The sequence below is a fragment of the Zootoca vivipara genome, chromosome 6 (genome assembly GCF_965207765.1).
Source record: "Zootoca vivipara chromosome 6, rZooViv2.hap1.1, whole genome shotgun sequence".
In the NCBI taxonomy this organism is placed as follows: domain Eukaryota; kingdom Metazoa; phylum Chordata; class Lepidosauria; order Squamata; family Lacertidae; genus Zootoca; species Zootoca vivipara.
Window position 1 is genome coordinate 56776770 of NC_142589.1, and position 23077 is coordinate 56799846.

A 23077-nucleotide genomic window follows, 5' to 3' on the forward strand; every position below is an offset into this window, starting at 1 on the left:
GGTTAGCCTGCTTTTGCATTTTGGCCACACTCACTTTGACATGCATCCCCAGGAGGGTCGATCCATCCCTGGGTTAGCAGAAAGCCAAAACTCAGGGCAGACGAGGTTTTGTTAATTTATACCTTCAATGTATGCAGCTCATAGTACAGAATAACCTACTTTCCGGAGTTGTTGTGATGATAAAATAGGAAATGCTCACGTACACAATCTTCAGCCCTTTAGAGGAAGCATGATACACAAAATTGCAATAAAATGAAATAATTGATTTACAAGGGGGATGGAGAGGAAAGTGGGAGGGAGAGGGGGGAAAGGCCAAGATTACCTTTGCAACAATTAGGATTTATAATCTGCATTCCAAAGAACCAATGAAAGATAAGATTCTCAAGATGATGAAGTCTGAACAGACCTGATGTTTGAACTTGTATAGTAAACAGAAGAATGTGTTGGGCATGCATGTGGTGACAAATATATTCACATACCCACCCACTCATTCTAGAAATGCTCCGCTTACAATTTATTGGACTGCTCTTTGCAGCAGGCAGTTTATTTTTCAGGACATCAGCAAATGTAACTAGGCTTAAGGGGATTTGGCACAAACCTGCGGGAGGTTAATCCACTACACATTCCTTCTGCAGTTCTCTCCTGAAGTTCAAAGCAGAATCCACAAACTCTTTTTAAAATACAGCAACCCATAAAACAACAGGCAGGCAATTACTCCTCAATTCCTTAGTGGAACTTGGCAAATTACAAGGAAAGGTTTTTTTTATTGTTTAATTGTTTTGAGATGTTTCATAGGATGCAATTCCGAAATGGAAATAAATAAACAGATAAACAACCTCAGCACGATGTTATGTAATATTTGTACTCAACAGATTCCTACAAAGGGATTTCCCAAATTAACAGATGTTACATACAGGTGTCGTGAGCACCCACCATTTTTCTGCTCCCGAGGGAAACCACAACACACACACACAAACCATTAGCAGATTTGTGAATTGTAGCATAACCTTTCAATTCAATCTTCCTTCTTCTTTTAAACCAAGACAGTTCCTGCCCTCAGGCTTACAATCTAAAAGACACAATACAAAAGGATGAAGGGATGAGGTCAGAGAAGGAAAAAAGCAAACTCAGGCACTGGTAGTGAGAAGCTGGGATGGAAAGAGGAGCCAAAAAGAGCTGATCTCTCAGCAGGGCCAGTGCATTGGGGTCTGCAAGCCCATCTTTTCCTTTGCTGCAGCCTGATGTGTACCCTGAATATACACAGCTAGACTGTGGAAAAGCAGAAACTTATGTTGGTGTAGAACCAGGATCTGTCTGCCTCTGTCCCTTTGGAGTGAGAGACTAGGGGCTACAGGTCAAAGTGTTTCATGGATGGGCAAAACGTTACCACACTTTGGTGCAATTCAACTCATCCAGTCTGGTCACTGGCTCCCCTTAAACTGGAAGGGCTAGAAAAGCATCCATGTCAAGCTCATGTTTATTCTGGGCAACAGCAGCATCTCCTGTGACTGACTCTGACTTCTGATACCAGGTTGTGACTCCACAGGTCTAGCAATGGCTACACCTTTCCCGCAAACTCAAGGTGAATCAAGAAGAGGCTGAAACTAGGCTCCAGCATATGCTGATCAAACATAACTGAGCTGGCTTTGGAGACAATTCCATTATCTTGGTTCCTTTGCTAAACAACATGCCATGCCTGTTACCAAAACCCAAGAGAGGATATGTTAAGAATGTAAGAAGAGCGGCTGGATGAGGCCAATATCCCATCTAGCCCACCATCCTGTTCTCACAGTGGCCAACCAAATGCCTCTGGGAAGCCCCAAAGCAGCACCCAAGCACAAGAGCAAAACTCCAGAAAGTGATATCCAGAAGCATTATTGCCTCCCAGCTGTGGAGCATAACCACAACTGTTTTTTCCCCTATCACCACTCATTTCTCCAATTTGCCATTCTGGGGCTCTGTATGAAGTTGTGCATTATGGGAAGGAAGAAGTGAGAGAAGGAAAGTAAGGGAAGAAAGCAATAGTCAAGTGACAGGTTAATTTTTAGCTGAATGTAAAACTCATCATAGTTAACAGGAAATTATATAGTGACTCTGGAAACATTGTGAGGAGAAAGCCATTGATCACAGTTTGAATTCCCCTCTTATAATCCTGAAAGCATACATGGGGCAGTGAGCACAAGAGGCTAGACATTCAGAAAGCAGCCTGTTTATGATGGGGGCCTGGGATCATTCAGCAGGTATAATAAGGCAATATGGGATTAACAAGAACAGGTAATTACTACTAAGGGTTGCAAAATTAATGCACGAGAAAGAATCCATTTTGGCACACAGGAGGAAGGGCTAAGAGGAGGATTAGCAGAGAAATGAGATTTCAGAAGGGGAGAAAAACTTTTACAGCTGTTAAAAAATGGCAATTAAAAATAGTCCCCCACTTCAATCTAAAAAGTGAATTTAGGCCTCTCAGGTGCCTACTGCATCATGGGTAACTGTGGCTAATGCAAAATGAAACAGGAAAGCGAAGTTTCTAGCTCAGGTGTGGAAAACCTGTGGTCTCCAGATGTTGCTGAGCTACAAATCCCATCATCCCTGGCCATGGTTCTGAGGGCTGTTGGAAGTTGTACTTCAGCAACATCTAGAGAACCAAGGGTTCCCCAATGCTGTGCTAGCTGACAGATATTGTAAATCCATGCAACATTATTGAAGCCCAAGCAAATTTAAAAACTCAGGTGTGAAAACGCCCTTAGAGGGTGGAATGAACATGAAGTGCTCCTGTTTTCCATGGAGGTAAAACACCAGGCAACATCTGGACACAGAGAGTTAACTGTAATTGAAACAGATAATTCTAGACACAAATAATATGCAGAGGCTGTCAGTATTCTCTGTGGATATCCTTTCCCTTCTTCTTCTTCTTCTTCTTCTTTTTAAAAAATAAAGTTAATATCCTGCCTATTGATCCGAAAAATCTATATGATGGCTCAGAAATAAAACCAATACAATAGCCAAAGCAGATGATACAACATAAGCACACGGCAACAGCAGGGAAACCAAAATCAACAAACCAAGGAGAATTAATTTGCCTGCCCACTTGCACAAAGCTTGCATGGAGGTTACACAATGTCTGCTCTTTACTGAGCATTCATTCTGTTTTCTTTAAATGGTGATTATACATCTTCCTGTCAAGCAATCATTATACCACATATTTTAGTGAATCTACCTGTCACTGCATTCCCCCCCCCCGAAATTTTTATTATTATTTTAACACAACAATACAAACAACACGTGAAACTATACGAAGTTTTTCCAGTTTTATGGATATATTGGGTGAAGCCCAACATAGGAAGAAGTGAAGCATTAATTAAGGTGATAGCAAAAATGATCTGCTCATGAACATGGAAAGATTCATCTTGCCCTAAGTACCCAAAGGTCAGGTCATCATAGCCAGTGGGCTACTTACCGTATACAACCTCTCCACACAGGGGCTTGGGAAGGCAGGGATACAGAGAATAATGGAAACCAAATTTCCTCTAGCCTATTCTTCTTAGATAATCCTCTTGCCACCCTTCTGTGCTGCTATGAGGCTATTCAAAAGAGCTACGTCTGAGATGTTATTTATCCAAGCTTCCATCAGGAGCTCTGAGTCAGATTTCCAATGATAGGCAACAGCCAACTGCACTGTTAACAAAAAAAGAACACCAGGTCTCTGTGCTTGATCTCTGGATTTTTGTCATTTTGCAGTGATAGCAGGGCTAGGGATAGATCAAGTTTCAATACTTTGGCCATAACAGAAGAGGGAATGGCAAAAATCCATGCCCCCTTTTTTGCATTTTGTTGCAGGCCCACAACACATGAAAAAAATGAAGCATGTCCCCTGCAGTCCTTCCAGCACAAAGGGGATAGGGTTTTGTTTATTTTGGGGAGCCACACTGTGGCCCAGTGCCATCGGAGAAGGACCTTGAGGGACACCAACTGCAGGTGCACAAAGATTATCTTAACCACATGGGGGGGGGGAGAAGGACCACACCCTTTCCCACGAGTATACATTACATCACTGACACCAATTCTCTATTTCTTAAATTTGATCTATTGCATAGGGAGTCAACGAGCATAAGAGAGAAAGGCTGGCAATTAGCATGCCTGGGTCAGCTGGAACCATGTAATTGGCAGCCCTTCTTGCTGTCCTCTTAGAGCAGGCATCCCCAAACTTCAGCCCTCCATATATTTTGGACTACAATTCCCATCTTCCCTGACCACTGGTCCTCTTAGCTATGGATCATGGGAGTTGTAGGCCAAAACATCTGGAGGGCCGCAGTTTGGGGATGCCTATCTTAGAGCCTCCTTCTTGGTGGCTTGGCCTCTATGTATTAGATCATGAATTCTATATATCTCATTGGATTCTCAGGCCCAAAATCACTGATAGTTATCTAAACGACTAAATGTGGGATGATCAAGCAGTGGGGTAAGGGGGAGGATACACCCAGGACCAAGATGGAGCCCTGCTCCCTCCAAGGTAGATAGTTGTTCTTAAGAGTTATTCATTTTCCTCACTGCTGCCCTGGAAAACCACAGAAAGGGAAGTGCTCTAATGGATGGCATGGAGGGAGAGAGCTCAGGCTATACTCAAGGGGTCCCCAGAGAGAATATGATGAGTGGAATTAAGTGTTTGACTTGGAATGCATTATAGTAGGACTTCAGTGGGGAACACCCAGCCCACCCTCCTTCGTGCTGGGTCCATAAAGCGTAGTGAGGCTTACCCTGCATCTCTTTCCCTGGGACACAAACCGTTTAACAGTTTTTGGCAATGTTTAAAACTTGCAATGGGAGCAGGGATGGGAATCACTTGGAACACATCCAGAAATCTGGCAAAATAGACATTTTGACTGCTGTGATGCAGCTGAGGCAAATTAAGACGGCTCCACCTTTTTAATTCTGCCAAGATTTCTTTGCGCAGGTGGCCAAAATTTTGCCCTGACAATTGATTGTATCTTTTTAAAACAACAACAACAACAACACAAAAAACTATGGGTTGGAGTAAAGGCAGATGCAGTGAAAGGCTGGGACATGTTAATTGGGAGGACAACCCATTTAGTGTATTGGATTTCAGTTCTGCTACATGATAAAACACACTGAGCTGTGATTTTAGTGGTTTCAGGGCTTGCCTAGGCTTTTGCAACATTAATAGCATGTTAGTCACAAACATATTTACCGTATGTTCTGCTCCACAAAGCATCACCCCCCTCCAGAGCAAATGTCAAGGGTGAGAGAGGGCTACTGTACTTTGTTTACTGCTCCCCAGAAGGCTGAAGCACTGTCCCATTAATGGAGATCACTGCCTGGGATTTGGAGTGGAGTAATTGCATCACATGGAGGAACTTTAACCACAACCACATTTTGGAAAGTAGTAGACTTAGGAAGTTCCACTGAATTCTGTCAAATTTAGAATTTGGTTTCCCATGAGGCCAATGCTGCAGAGGAGCGGGTAGAGTTGACTTCATTGATAAGGTTTATTACCTTACTAAATGTTCCTGTGGGGCATGAAGCCAGTTTGGTAGGGCACTTTAACATAATGGCAGTAAGTAATTTCACATCCACATTTATGAGGGTGATGGGGTGATAGGAGCCCAGTGCTGTGGGGTTGAACAATAACAACAGTCTGGAGGTGTGCCACATCAGTGGATTTTTGCTCCCATCCAAAATAAAATTAAATGGTTTAATCAAGCATGGCAACAGTTCTTCTTCTTAAGCTTTGTAGTATTCCACCATGAAGTCATCAGTCTCTGGGGATTTCCCAGATTTGAGCTTCTGGATCACTTCCAAGACCTCCTCCCAAGTTCTATCTGCTTGTCAGACAGCTCCTTTAATTTAACCTTGGAAAGGTATGCACTTATGTTACACTGATCCCAGACTCTCTGACGATTACAAGGGTGCAAATAAATTTTAATGCCAGTTTATCTTCATTTTTTTAATGCCAGGTCATCAGTTGTCATTTACAGAACTCGTCTCTCCAACTGACTAAGAGTCTCATTTGCCATTTTGGAAATGTTCAAAATCAGATTCTTCAATGTCTCCATTTTTATTTTTATTTTTTTACTTGAGCGATAACAAGGTAGTTGCTCAGTCCGAGGAAAAGTCTTTGCTAATTTTAATGACATATTCATCTGCTTCTTGGGCCTCCTCCATTATAGGGATTGTTTTGTGCTCTTCTGTGAGTGGCAGGCCTCATCCGACAGCTTTGAGTACTCTCCCACAACTTCTTCCTGTAAGTCAAGTTTATCTAGCATACATTTGGGGACACAAAGTCTCTAAGAACACCTTGCTGGGAATGTAGTTTTTGAAATGGAAAAGTGGAAATAAATGTCATGTTGCCTTAGATATCCCATGGTAACTGGAGGGGTTGTTCCGCCATTAGGCTTAAAAGTTAGCCACTCCCCCAAGTCCATTTAAAAAAAGTAAATTTGCTGTGCCTGAACAATTGAATCCACTTTAATTGCACAAACCTAAATTTCCAAGTATGCTATTGAATTCTTCCCACAAAACAGTGACAGTCTGGGGGCAACTCTAATCTGAACAACAGGTCCAAGCATCAACAAGTTAATGATTTTTCCCTAAACTGAAAATGACCAGGATTATGTCAAACTCTGATTTTGCTGACATTTGAGTTCCATTTCAGAGATAGGTAATATAGCTTCTTCCACTTCTTGAATGCTGTTCATCCCAGGTTCCTAACCATTCACATTCACCATACATTTCCAGATTCATGTATTCAGTTTCTAACTAACTAGTCCTCATAGAGGCTTCAGAATAACCGTGATGTTAAAAATAAAAAGCAATTACAGTGAGGGCAGTCATCCAAAATTAAAATACAGTAGTTGGAAACTGAACAAATTAAGGAACCTCCCCTCAGAGGTCAACAGATGGGGTCAATAGTGGGGGGGGGAAAACCCCACTCCAGGCCCCAAGTTGCATCACCAAAGTAACTAAACACAAACATTATATAAGGGTTTGTTGACCAAGTCAGTGATCCTGACATGTGAATCCCTCCAGAAATTCCATGTTCAGAATCATTATGCCTTATAATGTATTGGTAAACCTTAACACATGGTGTGGCATCATTACACTTTGCTGCTTGTCTTTATGGGTTGTTGCTCAGTGTCTGCGCTCATCAATCGGTGTTACATCACACATTATACTTATTTACAAAGAGGTTACAATTAGGCAGGGAGCAAAGAGACGCAGAGCAGTGAGAGCCATAGGCTTCATGTAATATGCAGTTTACCCAGAGACAATATCCTCCCATGAAAGCCAGAATCCTATGTGAGCTCAAGGTAGAAAGCAACATCATATGTACTTTTCACACCACAGCTATTCACGGAATACCCCTCCCCCAAAAAAATAAAAAAATACAATCATAATGCTATATCACAAGAGCCACATTTCGGATTGGAAATGGTAGTTCCCACTTTGGTTGCAAAGTTAAGTGGATGCACAAATTCCAACAAACTACAAATTCTAGCAGAACATCAATGACTTAAAGACCTAAACAAGGATCTTAGCCAATTAAGACAACCAAGCTTATTTCATGAGATAGTTGTGGCCTATCATACAGCCAAACGTAGAGCATTCATCATTTACAAATCAGTCAAATGCAGTTCCAGCCATAGAAGGATGAAGTGATCACTACCTTTCTTCTGATTTGTTAATATTTGCTGATTGCTTAAGAGAACATGGCAACAAGGAAAAACAGACTTGTGAACACCTGGGCAAGACGCTGACAGTGGGGCTCACAACTCTACTGAGGCTCCAGACCTTCTGGCTGTCACCCCACCTTCCCTCTCAGCTGAGAGAAGTTCATTACAATTTGGGAGTTAGTGCCTGAGAACGAACACACACACACACACACACACACACACACACACACACACAGCTTCCCACCCACATTCCCATTCAATATACATATAAAATGAGAAGCTGGTAACACCACAGTGCTTAATACTGGGAAGACCCTCCCCCTCCCCCTCCCCTGACAGGGAACTTCAGGGCCCACAAGCAATGCCACCAGCCCTAGCACATGCCCCCTCCCTGCCAGCTGAGACCCTGGACCTCTTCCTCACAATCATAATGAGTTTTACCCTTTTTCTTCCCCCAAAGCCAGCTGCATATGATCACCACACACCTATGTGGCCCCCAAGTTGTAAGGCTGCCACTCATTTTATTATACAGCATCAGATCTAGCTTGGGGGGGGGGGTAAGTTTGGGCTGAAAGTCCAGATGGATCGAACTACCATTCCCCACCTGATCAAGACGCCACTGTCTTGCCAATCCTGGGAAGTGACTACAGATGCCTGGACAGCAGAGTATCTGGGGGTGGGGGCTAAGCAAGACACAGCAGGGTGCTCAAAGGTGTCACTGAAGGTATCACAGGCTTCCTGGTTATCTGGCTGACCTTCTGATCCCATCTGTGGGCTTGAAAGGAACCCTTCATTATACTCAGCACATTTCCCAAGACATTAAGGGTCCATGGAATGTCATGGAAGCATTCCCCAAATCTTCAGCCCTTAAAGAACCAGATCATTTGTGACACTCCTTGGCCCAGATCCAATCCTGCCCATGAACTTTAGAAGGTTTGTGGAACAAACATAGCCCGAAGAAGTCCACAAACTGTTCCAGAGCTATTCAGATGATAAAATATGGAGAAGCTACATATGACAAAATGATGTAAGATAAATGTACCATGTTCCCATGCATTTATTTAGACTTTTAAACATTTCACACTTTTTTCCTCCTCCAAATTCCCACTACCACCAATCTACCTCTACTTCTTATTCTCAAATAATATTGAATCACAACTACAGAGCTACAGGTCAGCCTCACGGTCAATGAGGTATCGTGCAGTGGTGGCTGCTAACCATTGGGACTGGTGGGGGACAAAGCAGTCAGGCCAACAGTGGGTGGAGCCAGAGCAAATGAGTGGCAAAGCCAGAACCAATGGCAGGTACAGACAACTAATTCTAGCTTTAGTTGTCCTGCCCATTGAATCTCACAAAGGCAACACTGAGACTAAGGAGGAGGAAGCCGCTGACAGTCATCTCCACCACCTGGATTGACCGTAAGAAAGAAGACAGGCAGGTGAGGGTTAACTGAGAACAGACCGAGTTTGGTTGGGCAGTGCCCCATTCTAGCAATGGCATTTAGAACTATGAACAACCTCCACTGGTGGCATCACATACAAAAGGGTATCAAGAGAGCAGAGGAAGACACAGTTGGTTTCTTCATTAATACGCTGAGCAATTTTGCTGCAATTCCTGATCAAACATTTGCATGAACTCCGAAAACCAAACCAAAACATACTAAACAATCCCCACCAACTCTGGACCTAAAAGCACACACATATTTCAACTGCACTAGTTAGATCAATAAATTAAACCACGGGTCACCAACCTGTCACCCACCCCAAGCACAGAGGCCTCTACTGAAATTAGGCTTGAATTCAAGCCAATTGAATAGGTGGAAAGACTTGTTTGGTTGTGGGGTGTGCACATTTCTGTGGTGCCCACCAGTTTGTTTGTTTTTTGGTATGGAAACATGCCCACGTGTCCCAGAAGGAAGACAGCCCCAAATGCTGACAGAAAGTGTCCAGAGCAGTTTTAGGTGCAACCTATTAATAGATTCAGCCTCCCCTTCCCAATATAATGTGAGCATCAGTCATGTGTTGTGTATGTCCCCAAATCAAGTTGCATAAATAGAAATATTTTGCCTGTTGCTATTTTTTGAGGGGAAGCTCAGAAATTTCAGCTAAGGATTTCACAAGAAACCAAGGCAGGCCTTACGTTAGGTGAATGCCTCAACTCAGCCCCTAAAAGGAGAATCAAGGTGGGAAGTAAAGCCCACTACAAGGGCTCTGCCTGACCTAATTCTACTCTCACACAGTCTCAATGCCAGTCTATTGCACTTCCACCACTCTATGGTCAAATGCTTACCTTAGGTGCCAGACAGCACTTTGGATGGAATGGGGCTACCTGGCCTTGTGACCATGCAGTTGGGCTAATGACCCATGTGGTTCCTTCCAGTGCTACAGTTCTATGAAATAGAGCAAGCATCTTGGTGCCATGGAGCCTACTTCTGCTTGGGATCACAATTCCTATCTCACACACCCAGCACAAAATGTTAATGGACGAAGATGGGGTGGATCAATGTCCCCAATTCAGGGTGCAAGTAGCTGCTACCACATCAGGATGCCAGCTGCATCTTCTATCACTCTGGAAGGAAGAGTGGAGGAAGGAAGCCAGGTGGGCATATGAATGCAAGAAGAGCCCAGCTGCATGGATCAAGCCAAAGGGAGCCTGTCTAGTTCAGCATGTTGTTCTCATAGTGGCCAACCAAACGCCTATGGGAAGCCTGCAAACTCATAAATGCAGTGTGTATGATCCGTCCAAGGAGATGGCACCTGCCTGGCCTCCAATATGGTCCTCATGCCAAGCCTTGGACAAGGACAGACTGGGGGCAGTGGGGGAGAAAGAGAAAGTAAGCAGGCATGGGGTGGGTTGGAATAAGGAAGGAATCAACATTCCCAATGAATATGAATCACCTTCCTCAGGAGTTTCAGTGTCTGAGAGACTCCAACTCATATTAAGGGCAAGCAGACTGTTGTTCAACCTTCTCTGTTTTCAACAAGCGACCTCTGTTGACATGAATGCAACATTCAACCAGGCTCTCAGGTGTGATTCAGACTCAGACCAGGACATCTGATTGTCTCAGGAACAAATGGGGTTGATGGTCTTACGACATGGCAAGGATTACTTGTTGTATGAAATGGCCCCTCCACATAGTAGCATTGTTTCTTATTTTCAAGGTGGCTCAGTCTGGATGGTGGGCTTGGCTCCACCTCCTCCCCAAACTCACTCACCCTCCAGGTCTGTGTCATTGCTGAACTTTGAGGTTTTGACACCCCCACAGACAACCTATGCATGGGCTGCTGAGAATCTAATCTAAACATAGTTAAACTATGCAACTCGCTGCCACAGGAACTGCTGGGACTTTGAAGCATTCTCCGCCCCCCCCCAGTTGACCTACTTGTTCAAGATGCAGCCTGCAGGTTCACTCCCTCCCTCAACCTGCTCAAAAATGTTTCCAGAGTTATTGCATTAAACAAAGAACCAAAACCTCCATTTCTCAATATCCCACATAATAACCCATTTCCAAAATGTGCAATGTCGACAGCTCCTTTGCCATCCCTCACAAATGGCTCAAGGCTGCATTCCTTCTCTCTGACTTACAAACACAGATTGGTTTCTGAGAGGACCACTGGCTACTCTTTTGACAAGTGATTGTTTTCTGTCCTTTCAGTTCAAATGCAGGCTGGCATTCAAACGTCAACGAGTCCCCGTGGCGAAAGGTTGACCCTTGTCTCTTGCCGTAGGCTGGCACTCCCGGATCTCCACAACTCCCCTGGTCGATTTCTGAAAGAGAAAAAAAAAGACAAAAAGAAAGAAACAGGAAGAGAAGTGGGGAGGGCAAAAGGAGACCTGGGTGCAACTTCTTTTTACAATCCCTGGATTTTATTATTGCAAAGCTAGGAACATTCTTTTTTTTTAACACAACAAAGAACACCACCACTTGTGATTAAACTGGGGGACTCTGGCTTGTTTTCCTTGTTTAAATAATAATTTGGGGGACACTTCTAATTTTCCAGTGGCAGCCAACAAATGTGCTGGACTTCTGAAGTTCCATGGCCTTATTGCCCCTTTCTGGCCTCATTGCTCCCCTTCCTGGGAAATGAGTCTGGCAATTTAAAAGTGTCACAGGACCTTGTGTTTCCAATCTGATGTGGAAGGCAACTTTGGGAGCTGAGAAAAGCCAAGAGTGACATAGTCTTAGCAGCCTCTGCGCTGCTGGCTTGCCGCTCCTTGGTTTAAGAAACAATGCAGCTCAAAATGTAGGATGGAGGGGAATTTACTTGCAATCATATACAGGCTGTTTCCCAGTCTCTCCTGTAAGTTTTTCTTTTAGATACAGAACGAAGGGGGGCGGGGATAGCAGCAAAGAGAGAAATGCCAACATCCAAATGAGCTGCTTGCTGTGCTCAGCCCAAAGCACACACACACACACACACACACACACACACACACAGTGTCTAGGACCAGAACTCCTATAAAACTGGGCCAAATAGTGTAAGTGGTATTTTGCCTGATTAATTGCTAAAAATACATTTGGATCTATTTTCAGAGTTCATCTCATTCTATCTGCCTTTCTAACTGGCCCACTTTAAGCCACTATTGTCATCACCTCAAATGCATTTGGATGTTTAATTAGAGAGGGAGGAAACATTTCCTAGGCAGGATTTTTGTACTCCCTGCAGGAGAACTGAGTATTTATTTCATTTTGTGAACATGGCTGGATGAACTATGCGAAAAGTCACTTTGCTAAGAGAATTTTCCAAAGCTCAGAGCCGTTTTGAGCATGAAAATAAGCAGCAGAGAAGTAATGGTGAGGAAGTGCAATTCACCTATGCTTCCTCTGTCCCAGTTTTTCCATTGAGTAACTTTTATCATGTTAATACAGGGTGGGTTTCTCTTGTGCCAACTTTTCCACCTTAAAAATTATGATCCTGTGAACTGGCTTGAATTATCATACCTGGCTCTGCTAATCAAGGCAATTCCCTTTACCAGGTGCCCAGGGGTGTCAACTTGAATAAAATATTTTGGGGGAGGGGAGCTAAGCCCTGTCCCACATAATTGATCACATGACACAGCACACACCATTTGAATGGCAATGCCCATCAACTAGGGTGGGGCTGGCCCCCTCAAATATTTTATTGGGTGTGTGTGAAGGAACCTCAGCCCCAGGAACTGACCCCCATGCAGGTGCCTTTAAGTTATTAATTACATTAAAGTTTGCCATAGCGAACAGTAAGTCTGATAAAGTGTCTTCCTGTTGAAAGAGAATGGCAGCAGCCCCAGCCATGATGAATACAGGTGGGAATGGAAACGCCTGCCTTCTTACATCCCTCGTCTTCAGCCACACTTTTTGTAAACAATTCCCAATGTTCCTCCGATTAATCCCACCTAACCCTCTCTCATCCAGTCTTGATTGCTCAGTGAAAATTCTGTATCTCTTCCACTCTCCCTGCTCTGCTCACCTAACATGGGAGAGCTTGGGATCCTGCAGTTTCACACACTGATGAGGCCAAGCAACAGTGATGCCACTGGCGCTGTCCAAGCTCGTACTCAACATTGAATTGCAAGCGTCTGTCAAACTTGAACTTTTCAAATCAAATAGAGAGGTCCCCCCAGCCCTCATGCCTTGATAATAGCTTGTACACAAGCTTTGTCTGTACAACTACAAACATATCCAAGTAAAAGGGTTTGTGTGAGTGTACACTTCTTGATTTCTACAGTTCAACTACTGTGTACATCTACTGTATATTCACAGAATGTAACATGTGAGCACCCCTACTGCGACAGGCTTGGGGAACCATCAGAGCTGCAATTTCTCAAAGGGTTCCTGCAATTGCAAGAACATAAGACCTTGCTGGCTGAGGCCACTGGTCCATCTACTCCAGCCTCATGCTCTCACAGCGGCCAACCAGCCATCTCTGAGAAACCCACAAGCAGGATCTAAGAACAAAACTCTCTCCTCCCGTGGTTTCTAGCAAATGGTTTTGGAAGCATTATTACCTCTGGCTGTGGAGGCAGTGCACAGCCATTATGGCTAGCAGCCATTGATAGCCTTATCCTCCATGACCTTGTTGAATCCTCTTTTAAAGACATTCAAGTTGGCCACCACTGTGTCCTGTGGGAGTGAGTTCCATAGTTTAACTCTGCGCTGTGTGATACTCCCAACATTCAGCTTCCCTGGATGTCCATGACTTAGTGTTATGAGAGAGGGAGATAAACATTCCTCCTTCCACTTTCTTTGCGCCATGCATAATTTTCTATCATGTCACCACTAAAAAGTCCCAAATGCTGTAATATTTGCTCATAGGAGTCTTGCTCCTTGTTCATTATGCATGCCCTTTTCTGAACCTTACCCAACTCTACAATATCATTTCTGCACTGAGGTAACCAGAACTGCACACGGTATTCTGAATGTGGTCACACTGATCGGAAAAACTACAGGAGGAAGGGAAAAAGCAAGAGGCAGATGGGGAAGGGAACTCTTTTGATTAATGTGTCATGTTGCTGACTATGATGGATGGAGGGGTGGGGAGATGGCTGGTGGGCTGAGCGTGTCATCTGCAGAGGCCTCTGAGCTCCTGGATTGGCTTAAAGATCCCCCCCCCCATGATTTCTTGTACACACACACCCTGCCCCCTGAAAAATCTCAATAAGATCTGAAGAGCTGGCTGGCTCATCTTTACTAAATTAAATGTCAAATCAAAGTGTGAAGAGATGCAGGGTGTCAGCTCTTTTGCAGAATCATGATGGAAGAGAGAGAAAGAGTATCTGTGTGATATGTGTGTTTTGTGTTGCATGACCATCGCAGGATCATCTCATTTACTTTATTTATTTCATAAAGTTTATATACTGATTGATTGTTAAAAAACAAACCAACCCAAACCTAGTGAAAAGATTCTCTCATTTCTAAAACCAAGGCAAAACACCCTTTTGTGTTTCTGCAGGATATAAAAGCCTTGGGGAAATAAATAGCATTCTGAATCCTGGAATATTGCCTATTCCCCCGGTCCCAGTTATCTGCTTACACACCATTTCATTTCTAAAGAATTTCATTTCTCCCTATTGCTATTAACACCAGCAGTTTCTCCCTTTCATACCTTCTCCAGTACTTTCCTGCTATTAACCTATGTCACATTATCCCCATTTTCCACTTTCTCTGACCTTTTTTTTTATTCCCTTCATCTGTGATCAACCACCTTGCTTTCATTGCCCTTTCTTTTAAAAACTAAGCTAAGCTAAATGTTTCTCTTGGTTTTCTCCTCCTCCTTCCCCTTCAATTTTTGATAGCAAATTCGAAACATCTTTTGTGACACCTTCCTTACAGAGAAAATGACATAATCCTAGATTTGCATTAATCCAGCTCCTGTTTTGATGCAGGCTGAACAGCAATGAGCTTTCCCCACTGCTGAACTGTCTCTGGAAAGGCACTGAGGCAGGCTGGCGTCCCTTTGCCAAATAACTAAGGTGGAGACATGCTTCATAGGTGGTGAAAATAGAACAATTTGTTGTTTTCAATTTTGTCACTGCTGATAATATGCCAAGGAGAGAGGCTCTCAAACAGGCTGAATTCTGACCTACCCCTGCCCTACCATAGCTAAAAACCAAACACATTACATTTTTTTTAAAAAAAGGATTAACTGTTTATTCACCAGGAATTCTGAGCTACTTTAGTGCTGAAGACCCCCCTCCCCCCAAAAAACCCTCCTGTGGGGCACTTTGATAAGTGGTCAGGGTTGCCCAACTGGCAATCACCAAACAACACCATGATCTCCTAAGCCAGTGGGGAGGGAAACTATGGGGCTAAATGGCCCTGTGAGGCTGTTTTCCCCAATACATCTGCTCTGCACCTCACATCAAACATGACTACAGGTGTGGGGCAGGTAAAAATGAAAGCAGGGTTTGACGTCAGTGCTGATCAGCCCTGACTTCAAGCACTGCTGGTATTGGCTACACTTTGGAGTTCCCAATTGGGAGCTATGGAATGCCCCTAGTTTCAGGTTATTTTTGAGGGTGTACCTGGATCTTCAGCCTCTCTTGGAACACCTTGTTTTAGTCTCTGCTACTAATGGAACACTGCTGATGAGACTTCCCTGAGTGCTGTCCTACCAGAGTTTTCCTCTTCTCTGACAGAACAGGTATAATAATAATAATAATAATAATAATAATAATAATTTATTTATACCCCGCCCATCTGGCTGGGTTTCCCCAGCCACTCTGGGTGGCTTCAAACAGAAAAATAAAATACAATCTATTAAACATTAAAAGCCTCCCTAAACAGGGCTGCCTTCAGATGTCTTCTAAAAATCTGGTAGTTGTTTTTCTCATCTGGTGGAAGGGCGTTCAACAGGGCGGGCGCCACTACCGAGAAGGCCCTCTGCCTGGTTCCCTGCAACTTGGCTTCTCGCAACAAGGGAACTGCCAGAAGGCCCTCGGTGCTGGATCTCAGGGCAGAACTATGGGGGTGGAGACGCTCCTTCAGGTATACTGGACCGAGGCCATTTAGGGCTTTAAAGGTCAGCACCAACACTTTGAATTGTGCTCGGAAACGTACTGGGAGCCAATGTAGATCTTTCAATGTAGGTAAAAAAGTAAAGATAAAGGACCCCTGGATGGTTAAGTCCAGTCAAATGTGACTATGGGGTTGTGGTGTTTGTCCTCAGACAGCTTTCCAGGTCATGTGGCCAGCATGACTAAACAGCTTCTGGCACAATGGAACACCATGACGGAAGCCAGAGCGCATGGAAATGCCATTTACCTCCCCACCGTAGCAGTACCTATTTATCTACTTGCGCTGGTACACTTTTGAACTGTTAGGTTGGCAGGAGCTGGGACAGAGCAATGGGAGCTCACCCTATCGTGGGGATTCGAACCGCCGACCTTCTGATCAGAGAAGAGTTTCCCTCTTCTGTGGCAGAACAGCACGCATGCTTCTGGCCAAAAGACTTTTTGCAGGATTACTGTTTATTTGTTTAAAAGCATTTATAAGCAACTTAATTTTTTAAATAAAAAAACTCTCTAAGCCATGCAACACATAAAAAGAGCAACTGTTCAGTGGTATCCAACACACTTGTTCTGTCAGCTCAGGGATTTATGCTTGTGCAACAGAACTTCCCTCCTCTTCCCCTCATGCACAGACAGCACACCCCTCAAATCTCTTCCAGAGGGTTGGGAGATCCCACAGAACAGATAGGCACATAGGAGGACAAGAGAGGGGAATGTTCTGTTGTGCAAGTGTAAATCCTTGTGCTGATGGTACAAGTTACTTCATGCTACAGTGGATGCAGTCCAATATGAAAAATACAACATAAAACCAGTAAAACAGTAGTATAAAACATAGAAAAACAAATGAAAGCAGAAATTCATGGAATTCAAACCAATAAAAACAGGGCCCAACCTCATAGGTCAGGCAAAGCCTATGCTTATAAAAAGGGGAGGGATTTAAAAGACATCTGAAGCAACTGGTTGCTGCTTCACATCCAGTAGAGGAAAGGGCATTCCATAATACAGGAATTCCATTCAAGTTGATAAAATTCTATTTAACATGATTGTAGTTGATGATGTAAGGTACTTTTCTAAAAAGAAGAAGTAAGGATTGGTTATCCAATTTCCATTCCAGTGCATAAAAATAGAAACACATTTTCAAAACTCTTGTAATAATTCAATGCAATTTTTAAATGTTGTATACAACACTGGTTTAATTAATTTGTATTTGTAAGCAATGTGTATAAAAGCTATTGTTAAGTGCTCTGGTTTTAATAAAGTCGATGCTTTGAAAGAGACTTGATCATTATTTGACTGTATTTGACAGTTCAATTTTTAGATATTTCCTAAATAAATTAACATTTGTCACCCTTCATCATAAATATTCTCAGGGTGGCTCATTAAAAACACTGAAGAACAAAATACACAAGGAACAAAATAAAACCCCTCAGAAAGTTATTGCAGAGGAGGGGGGGGAGCATTATGGTTAAGAAGGAAAAGTCTAGGGAAATAAACAGCACTCAGTCTGCCATTGGGAAGGCCCTCCCTAGGGACAAAGCTCCATAAATGTGGGAGGGGACAAACATTTGAATGCCCGCTCTCCCCACTTTCCCCTGATGGTGAAGAAACCTGTGGGTAGGACTCCAATGACAGTTCTGGGTGTATGGATAGGACAATCTGGAGTCAACTGACAAAAGCCATGCACACTGCAGGGTATAATGGAGGCCCTTGTAGGGCACCCACCAATCTTGTTGGGATTGCTGACTCCCATGAACTGAAACACACCCAGCACCCCACAATGACTGCCTACTTGCAAGAGGCAGTGGGGGGGGGACATGCTTTGTTTTAGGAAAAAGGTTTGCTTGCCATGACTTATCTTCTCATTTAGGAACCCTTGGCAGGTTTCCAAACCATCTCAGGAGTGTCCGCAACCTTTCAAAAATGCTCTTCTACCCAACAGAAGGGGAGGGTAAGTGCAGACTCACAACATCATCAGTAGGTGGATTTGAGCTGAAACAACTACTGACAGCCTCAAGTAACAGAAATGAAAGCAAGCAAGCAAGCATTAGATTGCACTGTGCGGTTGGCAGATCAGGGGTGTATGACTTTTAGGCAATATTAAAGCAAGTACATAAAAAAGCCTGATGGATGAGGCGAATGGCCCTTCTAGTCCAGCATCCTATTCTCACAGTGGCCCACCAGATGCCTATGGGAAATCCGCAAACAGGTCAAAAGCACAAGAGCAATCTCCCCTCCTGTGGTTTCCAGTAACTGGTATGCAAATTAAGCACAATGAAGGGGAAGGCATTGAAGAAAAGTTTAGCAAAAGCGAACTCCAGATGGCTTAAGCAAAATGTCAACTGGCAACGTGAAATGTTGCCCCCTTTTTAGTCTTCACTCCATTAAGCTTTAAAGTCGTTAAGAGGGGTCAATAGCAGTCAGTCTGGAGGCGGAGCGACAGAAAGGGGCGAGTGTGGGGAGAGAAGTACATTAAAAAATAAACATCCCTTGAATATTTGGCAAACATCCATTACAAAGTTCAGCGAACTCATAAAGCTGTTTGGGCAGAGAGCCAACAAGGGTGTGTGTGTGTGAAATATGTAGCACTCAGAGAAAACAATTTGTTCTGACCTACTTCTTTTGAAAACTAGATGATGGAATCATCTGATACAGCAAGAAGGCTACTCAAATATCTGCAGCGAAATACATCTGCAAGTATTTGGGCATTAATCTGCTGACTTAACCTGCAGACAGCAGGGCTTGGGTGTGAATCAGAGAGGCCCAGTATAGTCTTCCCTGCCCTGACCATGGTGCTGAATGCACTACTGTCCTGCTGGGCACATTGCAGTGCGGCCAGAGTGTTCACTTTCTGTACACTGCAGCACCTCATTCAGTGAATCACTCCTATCTCCAGACCCACAGGTTGCTAAACAGCTGTAGTAGTTCCAGCTGCATGAGAAGAGGGCTGGGCAGGACTCTCTTATCACACTGCACTGTGATATTATCACGCTGCACAGTGCATTCCTATTCTTCATTGATATTTGCCAGCCATCCCCTGCATTGAGACAGACAGAACAATCCACAGACCCCCTTAAGGAAAAGAAAATAAGAAGCAGCTTTAGCTCAGTACAGTACTTTGAAGCACTATTGACAGTCTGTGAAGGAGACAGTATGCTTCCAAATACTAGTTGCTGGAAACTGCAGGAGAGGAGAGTGCTGTTATTCTGCTTGCTGTTTTCCCACCAGCATCACTGTGAGAACAGGAAGCTGAACTAGATGGGCCACTGGCCTAATCCAGACAGCTCTTCTTATGTTCCTATGTTTCAGACCAAAGTCTTTCCTGCTCCTACTGGAGATGCCAGGGATCCAACTTGGAACCCTCAGCATGCAAAACATGTTTTCTACCACTGAGTTATGGTCCTTCCCATCTTCTTACACTGAAACTATCTTGCACCAAACCTCTAAAACTATTTAAGCATGATGAGTCCTACTGACTTCAGTAGGAGTACCTTCTGGATGGCATGGCTCAGTATTAACACGCGGGATAATTAGAATTTGGGATCTGCCTTTAGTGCAACAGTAATAATAGTAGTAGTAGTAGTAGTAGTAGTAGTATTTATACCCCACCTATCTGGCTGAGTTTCCCCATCCACTATGGATGGTTCCCAACAAAACACTACCGGTAAAAACAGAATAAAACTTTAAACATTAAAAAAAAACTTTCCTAAACAGTCACATTGTTCACTTCCCTTCTATCTTATTCTAATATAATGGGCAAGTTGATGCCCCATAAATATAATGGGCAGGGTGATGCCCCGGGTTGATGGCACATGAACAGAGGTGATGGCAGCAGATTGGATGGAGCTCATATTGAGGGACTGGTGAGCAGGCGATGCCAGATGGTGTTGCTGTTCCCACTCCTCTGAGCAGGTCTACAGTGTGTGTGTGTGTGTGAGCATTCCCAGATCCGGCTGCACTCCCAGATTCCCAGGTGGTAACAGTGGGAAGAAGTGCATTTGCATTTTGCTATAAGGAACATTTTAATTTTTAACACCGCCACCACCCTGCAAAAAAATGACTGAGAAAATAGGAACAAAGAAAACTGCCTTATACCAAGCCAAACCAATGATCCATCTCTCTAGCTCAGTACTACACCAACACTGAGCAGCAGCTCTCCATGGTTTCAGGTAGGGGACTCTCCTAGCGCTGCTTGGATTTGTAGGGGACCAAACAGAGGACCTTTTGCATGCAAAGCAAATATTCTGTCATTGTGCTATGGCCCAGTTATGGTTGTGCTAAATTGCTAATGCAGCTCATCCCTTTTGAGGCATAATAATCAGGATCTCTCACTCAGTTAAATTCTTGTTCTTTAAAGTAAATAAGACATAGGAGAACCTCCATGACAGCTGTAGCAGAAAACAGAAAGATTGGTGTGTTCAATTGATTCAGTGCTCTTTAAATACTGAGGAGGGGGGTTATATTTGTTTTCAAGAGTCAGCACAATAAAAGAATGGGAAGAAGGATACTAAAAAGAGCTTTTCTGATAGGTATTGGGGGTGGAAATACAGTATAGATGGAGAAGAGACATTCAAACACTGCAGGAACCAATGTTTTCATTTTTTTAAAAAGGAATATATACATACTGCAAATGGGGGGGGGGGTCCATGCGAATTTACAGTGAGAGGAAAGAAGGGCTGGGGGAGAACCATCTATGAATGCAGGTCTTCTCTGCTGTGCTTGACAGAGAGATGGGCAGACAGGAAGATGTCTGTATGTCTTTGCTGCAGCTAGGATGGCTGTGCCAGAACTGAAAGAGCTTGCATTAAAAAAGGATCAATGGGTGGATGGATGAGTCGTTGTGATGCAGTGGAATGTGTGTTGAGCTCGGCCTCAAATCCCCACCTATTCCCCCATAATTTTCAGTGGGTAGCATTGAGCAATAACTCCTTTGCTGGTAGTGAGAGAAATGGAAAGACCCTGATGTACACTGCCCTGAGCTCCTGGACAAAAGCCAGGATACAAATGTGATAAATGAGCAGCGACTAAAAATTAAGGAGGGTGGTACTCTAAAGACAAAAAAAAAGGGGTGAGGAAAAGTGAAAAATGAGCACAGTAGTTGCACGTGGTGGGAAGGGGAAGTTCTAGGGGGTTAATGGGTGGGGAATGGCAGAGGCGTTGGCGAGCAAAACAAGCAGGGGCACAGCCCCTAGTAACCACATAATATATGACTGCAGTGATTTCAAGAACTCTGAGAGTTTTGGAACACTCATTGCCTTTACATGTCCAAAGGATTGGAAAACATAACACAATAGGAGGAAGCTTTTTTTTTTTTGAAAAAACCCAACACACACACACACACACACACACACACACACACACACACGAGTTTCCCCCTCAGACTTGCTTATTTAAGTCTATTATTTATCCAATTACATTTCAATATGAAAATTCAGCTCCACTAAAGACTTTAATTAGCGGATTAAATAAGGTACTCGGTTACTATAATGAAGTCCAGCCGAGAGGGCCAATCTTAATAGATTATGAAAGGGGGAGTCAAGCTGACAGGCACCCCTCCCATACACCTCAAGTTCACTACTTTCTTCTCTTCCACCCACCTCCAGACAGGTGTGCTGGATAGTTATGTTACATTGGTATAAGACCAAGGTATTGTATTCAGGAGACTTTGCTAAGCAAGGTATGATGAACTTGCGGTGGGTCTGTGTGCAAGCCACTCCAACACTTGAGAAATTCCACTGTTCTAATAACCAGGGTGTGTGTGGGTGGGTGTGTGTTTGTAAGACACTTTGAGAAGCTGCTGCAGGATAGCGGCTAGTTGCTAGGGAGACCCAAGTATGAAACCCTGCTCAACCGCAGAGCTTGCTGGGTGACTTTGGAACATTTACTTTCATTCACCTTAACTTACCTCACAGGTTTTTTGTGACAATGCTGTGGGGAGGAGAAGCATATATACAGCCTTGAGCTCCTTGGAGGAATGATGCAATATAAGTGTAATAAACACACTCAATTTATTGATAAAGCGGTGGGCTATGGCTTTTAAAAACATATTAACTATTATACTAGTTTTGCTTCTCTTGAAATCCCACAAATGTGCCTGAACAGTAACATCCACACTAAACTTGGAAAACTTTAGGAAAACTTTAGGAAAAACTCAGTGGGGACTTAGGGCTGTGCCAACACCCCTTCCCTCCACATGTGATATGCTGCTAACCTTAGCAATACATTTTGCTTCCTCAGGTAGCTCACCCAAACAGAAACCTACAAACTTCCTGAGGCTGGACTTGGTAGCAACTCTTACACTCTTATATGACCCACTTTCTCACAGGTTCTCACACTGCGGTACCAGAGGAAAACTGATACTGGTTCACCCACACTGGGCGCCAAGCCGAGAGGGCCCTGCAGGGGGCGCTGCAACAATGATGTAGAACAGAAGGCAAGAGGTGGCAGGAGGAAAGGCTGCCACTGAAATTTGAAAGCCCTAAGTCTGCTACTGGTGGTACATCATAGATTTCCTGAGATCCCATTTCACATCTATGCCTGACATCCTGGTGGTGTATTGAGAAGACTTTCCCTCCTCATCCTCAAAATGGTGGGGGGGGGAATCATCTTCAGAACACAGCTCCATTGCAGTGAGCTCAACTACTGACCAATCTCCAAAAGCATATTGCTTGTAATCCTTGCCCAGGTGGTAGTAAATTTGTGGGTGGAGAGAGAGAAAGGGTTTCCACGCATGGGGGAAACCTCCACACCTTATTGTGACTCAGGCATGACCTTGATCATGAGCCCCACCGCATGTGGATCTTTGTTTTTATTTCTAAAGCCACACACTGCTACAGTATAAAGATGGCCTGTTGTCGGGGCAATCATAGATTCACATACCCTGCATCAAACTTTAGGTCAGTGAA

At 43.7% G+C, this 23077-nt stretch overlaps 1 protein-coding gene across 1 annotated transcript in view; it reads right to left on the reverse strand.

The window, feature by feature from the left end:
* The window catches only part of CSMD2 (CUB and Sushi multiple domains 2), a 354334-nt gene that overhangs the window by 170925 nt on the left and 160332 nt on the right, over positions 1-23077 (reverse strand). Inside the window, exon 11 of the mRNA XM_088671318.1 lies at positions 11274-11456. Coding sequence (XP_088527444.1) covers positions 11274-11456 — 183 coding nt within the window. The remainder of the gene's footprint in view (positions 1-11273; positions 11457-23077) is intronic.